General features: G+C 49.1%; 1 protein-coding gene across 1 annotated transcript in view; it reads right to left on the bottom strand.

Moving 5' to 3' along the window:
* The window catches only part of pax7a (paired box 7a), a 273084-nt gene that overhangs the window by 66974 nt on the left and 200110 nt on the right, over positions 1–6000 (bottom strand). Inside the window, exon 6 of the mRNA XM_085967556.1 lies at positions 212–406. Coding sequence (XP_085823682.1) covers positions 212–406 — 195 coding nt within the window. The remainder of the gene's footprint in view (positions 1–211; positions 407–6000) is intronic.

Below are 6000 nucleotides of genomic sequence, written 5' to 3'. Positions count from 1 at the left end.
GGTGTCTTCACCAATTGAATGTCAGTTCTACCAAACATGGGGGTGGAATTGCTAGGAATGTGAAACAGGCTCACAGCGAGTCGCAGCTGGTTCTAGACCGCGCCCGATCATCTTGCCCATTGAAGTGGTCTAGAACGGGTAGCTGATTCGCTACGAGCCCATTTCGCACTGCTGGTGAAGACCAATTTCACCATCATGTTGTTTGCCAAACCGACGTGTTGGACTGGACGTTGCCCTTACCTTGGGAGAGGGTAGTTGTTGGGTACGATGACTCAGGCAGCTGGTATGGCGGCAAGGTTGGCATTCCAGTGGGTGGGAAGCCTCCTGGCAACAGGTGGTTGAAAGCTGCCAGCTGATTGGCTCCGGCCTGCTTACGCCACCTCGCACGACGATTACTGAACCAAACCTGAAAATTGGAGAAAGAATATTACCGAGTGCAGCGGAAATCTACCGATTGGAAGAGCTAGGATAGGAGAGCAGAGAATGGGGCACCCGGGGGATGGCAGAGAGAGAAATGCCCAGCACACTCTTAATTCCCCTCATTCCGAATCTCACAAATGGAATATTTATCCTGTGTGTGTGGCTATTTCCTTGACCTTGCCCTCACTCCATCCATGGTCTCGATCACAGATAAGATCACTTCCTTGTTTCCCTTTCCCCTCCCCCTGCCCCCAGCTCTCTGTTCCTCCAACTCTGGCCTCTTGTGCATCCCCCCTCCCTTCACCCCACCTGGGCCTTACACTCTGGAACTTCCTCCCTAAACCGCTCCATCTCGCACTCCCATAAAACCCATCTCTTTGACCAAGCTTTTGGTCACTCCAGCTAATATCTTTTTCCTTGGCCTGGTGTCCATTTTTGTCTGATTTCCACTTCTATGAAGCACCTGGGATGATTATTCTACGTTAAAGGTGCTATATAAATGCAAGTTGTTGTTGTTATTGTCCACACGCACCTGTCCACACCTTTCTCCCCTCCCGTTTTCTCCCCACCTCTCCTGAAGATGCAGATTCTCATTGGGGTTCAGTTCCGTGAGCAATGGTTATCCTCCTCCGGTATTTCACCCAAGTGTCCACCCGTCCATTTGTGAGCCAAGGTGTTGATCTTTGGTGGGCTCCCATTGTGAAAGGCATCACAGCCAAACTGGTTCCGTCCCCTGAGCAGATGCGCTTTCCATCAGCAGTCACCCGGATAGTGACTAGGAATAGGAATCCTGGCTGATTCTTCCCCTCCCCTAGCCCAGGGACATTGCAGCCCACTGTAGCATCTCCGAGTGCTGCCCCAGCATGTTAAAAGGACAGGTCCTGGGAGGCTATTCATGGCAGGGAGAGAGGTAGATACACAGCTACATACACATGTGAAACCCCAGACCTAGACACATAGAGGTAAGTGTTTACCTGCACAGACCTGCACACATACCCACACAAATGAGTTCATTGTACCATAACGTGAAGGGCAATTATGGGAAACTGAATTCAGTAAATCTGGTAATTTAAGGGCTGGCAGCAGATCAAATAACCATGAAAGTTGTTGAATTGCCATAAAAACCCAACCACTTCACTATGTCCTTCGGGGAAGTGGACCTGCTGGCCCTACCCAGTCTGGCCTACACGTGACTCCAGTCCCACACCAACATGGTTGACTCTTAATGCCCTCAGGGTAAGTAGGGATGGGCAATAAATGCGGCTTTGCCAGTGTGACTCACATCCCCAGAACAAGGAAAAGAGCGCTGACATCGGAGGGTCAAAGGTGAAGTAATGTCAAGTGCATTGCAAACATATCCAAGTGCAGACTAACCGAGTGTGTGAAAATATTTACAGTCAGACCTTAGTATAGAATTGACCCATGTGGGTTCTGCTTACCGAGACATGAATCACAAGGTTTGGCTGCTATGGGAACTGAGTGGGAAATGGACAAGACTGCCTCCAAATGAAAACTGACAGTAACAGTTGCGAGTGTGAGTGGGAGTTGTTTGCGTTGAGCTTCCAGCTACACAGAGATCTTTTGTTTTACAGAAACAGGCCGAATTGCAACTCATCGGAAGCCTGGTTGGGATTACACTCTGAATCGAAGCCTGGCTTCACAGCAAAGACTGACGCCTTTTCAAATTAATTTATGACATCTTTAGAACGTTCAGAGCACAGGACGCATTTTGAGCAGGATTGCTTTCCAAAATATCCAGTTTGAAGTTAGCACAACCGTTAACCGGGGCACCTGGAGTCAAATTTGTCTCCAATACCAGCCCATTCAAACTTGAGAAAAACAGGCCACTCTAGATGTGTTTCACTGAAACATTCGGCCAATGTCTGGAGAACCCAAGGAGGCACAGCAAGGAAAATGGCCAATCAGTTGTCAATCCCACTACTTCCACAGCCCCTGTACACTCTGCCCTATCATAAACTTTACCCACCCACTTAATCTCCTTCCACAGCCCCTGTACACTCTACCCTATCATAGACTCTACCCACCCACTTAATTTCCTTCCACAGCTCCTGTACACTCTACCCTACCACAAACTCTACCTCACTTAATTAATCTCCTCCCATAGCCCCTGTACACTCTGCCCTATCATGGACTCAACCCATCCATTTAGTCTCCTTCCACAGCCTCTGTACATTCTACCCTATCATGGACTCTGCTCACCCATTTAATCTCCTCCCACAGCACATGTACACTCTACCCTATCATGAACTCTACCTCACTGAATTAATCTCCTTTCACACCCCGTGTACAATTTACCCTATAATGGACCCTACCCCACCTGTGTAATCTGCTGAGGGAAGGTAAAGTAAAATTTCTCCCTGCTCCCTAAGATAAATGAGTTAAACTCCAGAATATTTCTCTAAACTTACATCACACATCCTTAACCTGTTGCCTTCCTGAACAAAGATGTATAAAGGGCGTAGCTGGACATGGACTGGCACTATGACAAGTTATTTGGCTAAAGTACTGGGTCTGATTCACATGTGCACTGTTGCTATAACACATTACAAGACCCTTACATAGACAGAGTCAGAAACACTCACATGCTTCTAGGATTAAAGTAGTCCTCTCAGCTGCACCGAGTTGCTAGGCCACACTACTGGGCCTCAAGCCTAACTGTAGTCTGTTGTTATGGCATGTCAATGGGCCTCTCAGAAGCTTTAAGTTAAAAGTGCGCCATAGTTATGATGCATTGCCGTAGCCCAGTAGCCCCGAGTCAGTCATGTGCTTTTTTTTATGGCATATCACTGAGTCAAAACTGAGACAGACACGGTTGCTAGGATACGACTTAGGCCTCAAGTAGAAGTTCCTCAGGCACCATTGCAATGGGCTCTCAGTAGGCCTCTGAATCATGGGTGTTGTTCAGTGGTTCAGTCTCTTAATTTTGTAACTACGAGCTCATTTTTTTTCTGGGGGGAGCTCAGTCTTAAATCAAATTTAATTTCAGAATTCCCTTTTCTGCATCTTCGGCTCGTACTGGCAGGTAGGCCAAGGCGGCAGGTGGTGGTGGTGGGGGGGTTGGTGGGGGGGGGGGCGCGGGGGGGAGAAACAGTGATGGAGAATGACATGGAGGGAAGACAAGAGTTGGTGTACGGAGTCCGACTGTGAGAAAACAAACAGCGGTCTGCAGTGGGTTATTTACTGCAGGTCAACATCAGACACTCCCATCTGCCCCACCGGATAGATTTCACTGCAACTCTCAGCAAGACAGCTGAACCCTGACCCTCCCTGTCCACAAAACCCCTCCTCCCTTTTATGTTCTCTTTAACTCCGTCCCTCAGAAGGGAAAGTGCTTAGCAGGGAACCCGGGCTCAGAACGAAATCCCTGGTCAAAGCAGACAGTGCGTCACCCCTGAGGTAACACTAGAGAGGCTCGGGCCTACACAACCCGGCTTATCACTGTCTCTAACTACATTCTGTGTCAGATTATTAAATTTCACAGTCAGGAGAGGAACATGTCAGAGCCATAAAAACGAAACATTAATCTTTGTCTGGTGTGCTGCAGTCCTTTGGGGAAGGGGGTGGGGGGGTTGGGGGCGGTGACAGAGAAATTCGACAGTAGCAATATTTACCCAATATTTATTGAAAGTAGTTGTGTTGTGGTTGAAGAGAATCTTTGGAGATTGCAGTTGGGGAGCAGTTAAAGATGGAGTGGATTCAGGGAATGGGGATCACGAATCAACTATTCTTTTCCCAATCTAGATCACATTTCAAAGTTCACATTGGAGTCGCTCCCCCTCCTCTTTTCCAGTTGCGTTTCCCCTCTCCCATCCTGCCCCAAAGACCCTGATCGTTGCTGGGGTAACGGATCCACGGGTGCTGGTAAACTGTCTGTAGCTCAGTCCAGTGATGATTCCTCGTATATCAGCCTCAGCAGCGAGTGTCGATGGGCTGTTCGACTTTGGATATCATCACAGCCAGATCCCATCCAGTTCTCACCTGTTGAGGGATCAATGGGCAGTCGATAGTGGGAGGCCTGGCTAGTTTTCCACTCTGCTAGCTCAGGGTAATGAAAAAATTATAAATTTAGGTCCTAGTTAGAGGTCTGTGTACAGCTTTAGGCTCCTCATGATAGAAAGGATCTGAAAGCCAGAGAGAGCACACAGTGCAGTTTCAACAGGATGACCCTTCCATTTTCAAACATTGTCCTCTCTCCTCATCGCTCCTGGGTAATGGGACTGTTGTTGTGTCTCACTACTCCAACCCCTTCCCAGGTGATGCCTCTCTGCGTTAGTAGTCCGAGACTAACCATGGGTCTCTCAGAGAGGACCATGTGGGGAGATTCTGCTTCACGAGGCTGGAGACTGTGTAAGGAACGATGATTTCCTTAGACTGTATCTCACTGTAGATTAAGTTACCAGAATAAAGGTTTATTGGTAATGAAATGTAATCCTTGCGACAGACTGAGTGAGGAACCTGGGGTCCCATAAACTCCAGCAGTCTGCCCGATATTCCTCAACCCAGCAGAAAGAAAGGTTGTTTATCTCAGCTGTTCAAATTCTCCGATACCCAGACAGGTCCCATTGAGCACGTGAAATGCCTCCAGTTTACATTTAAAGAACGTAACTTGGCTCTTCTCATACCTCAATGGGTAAATGCACCACCCGGTGTGGTACTGAGCCCCACACACAGAGCAGTCGGGGCCCAGGTTCCATCCCCGGCCTATGTTTGAGATCCTTGACCTCAGTTGGTAAAGGCAGTAGACAGGCTACCATTGGTCAAGGTGCCCTGTGGTGGGGAAAGGAAAGGAAGAACATCAGCGTGGATTCCTGCTGCAGAACATTGAATGGACCACACAGCAAAAACCGCCACTTGGGTGAGGGGCATTCAGTGCTGTAGAACCCTTCAGGAGGGGGGAGGGGATTAGCGAGGAGGGGATTGGGGGAGGAGATTGGGAACGGGATGTGGGGGGTTGGTACAGTCGCCAACCCTCTAGGATTGTCCGAGAGGATGGACGTGTCAAGGGACCAATGGCAGGGGGCGGGGAGGTGGTCAGTCATGTGATGAAGCCTCCTGGAATACGTCCAACCAGAGGTGGCAACCTTGGGGGGGGGTGCGGTGGGGGGGGGGGCGGGGGAGGACAGAGGACTGGAGAAAAAAAAGGGCAGAAGGTGAGATTTAGAGAGGAAGAAAAGGGATAAGAAAAGAACGAGCGAGAGATAAGGCAGGAGAAAGCCTGGATGAGTGTCGGACAGGTAGGATTGTGTCAGTACAGAGGATCTGGGATTAATTACACCAGGAGCTGAAGATAAGGATCAGCTCCTGCAATTTGTCAGACAAGCCAGTAAGTGATCCCTTACACAGGGGAGAGGCCCAACATCGCTCCCTCAATTGGAGCCTGCCTGTTTTATGAAGATAAATTGTCTTCCAGGTGCTGAAGTGTAACAGAGCGCAGCTAAAAACACAAGAGCTGACAGAGTGAGAGCGGGAGCTCTGGTTTGGCACCAACACCTTCCCGTTTGGCACCAACACCTTCCCAATCGCAGCCTCCGCCAAGGCCACTTCTTCAGCTGCTTTTTC

Source organism: Somniosus microcephalus, chromosome 25 (genome assembly GCF_052327205.1).
Source record: "Somniosus microcephalus isolate GS21.2 chromosome 25, FLI_Smic_1.0, whole genome shotgun sequence".
Classification (NCBI taxonomy): domain Eukaryota; kingdom Metazoa; phylum Chordata; class Chondrichthyes; order Squaliformes; family Somniosidae; genus Somniosus; species Somniosus microcephalus.
The sequence above is the reverse complement of the archived record's forward strand: the minus strand, read 5'-3'. Positions and strand labels throughout refer to the sequence as shown.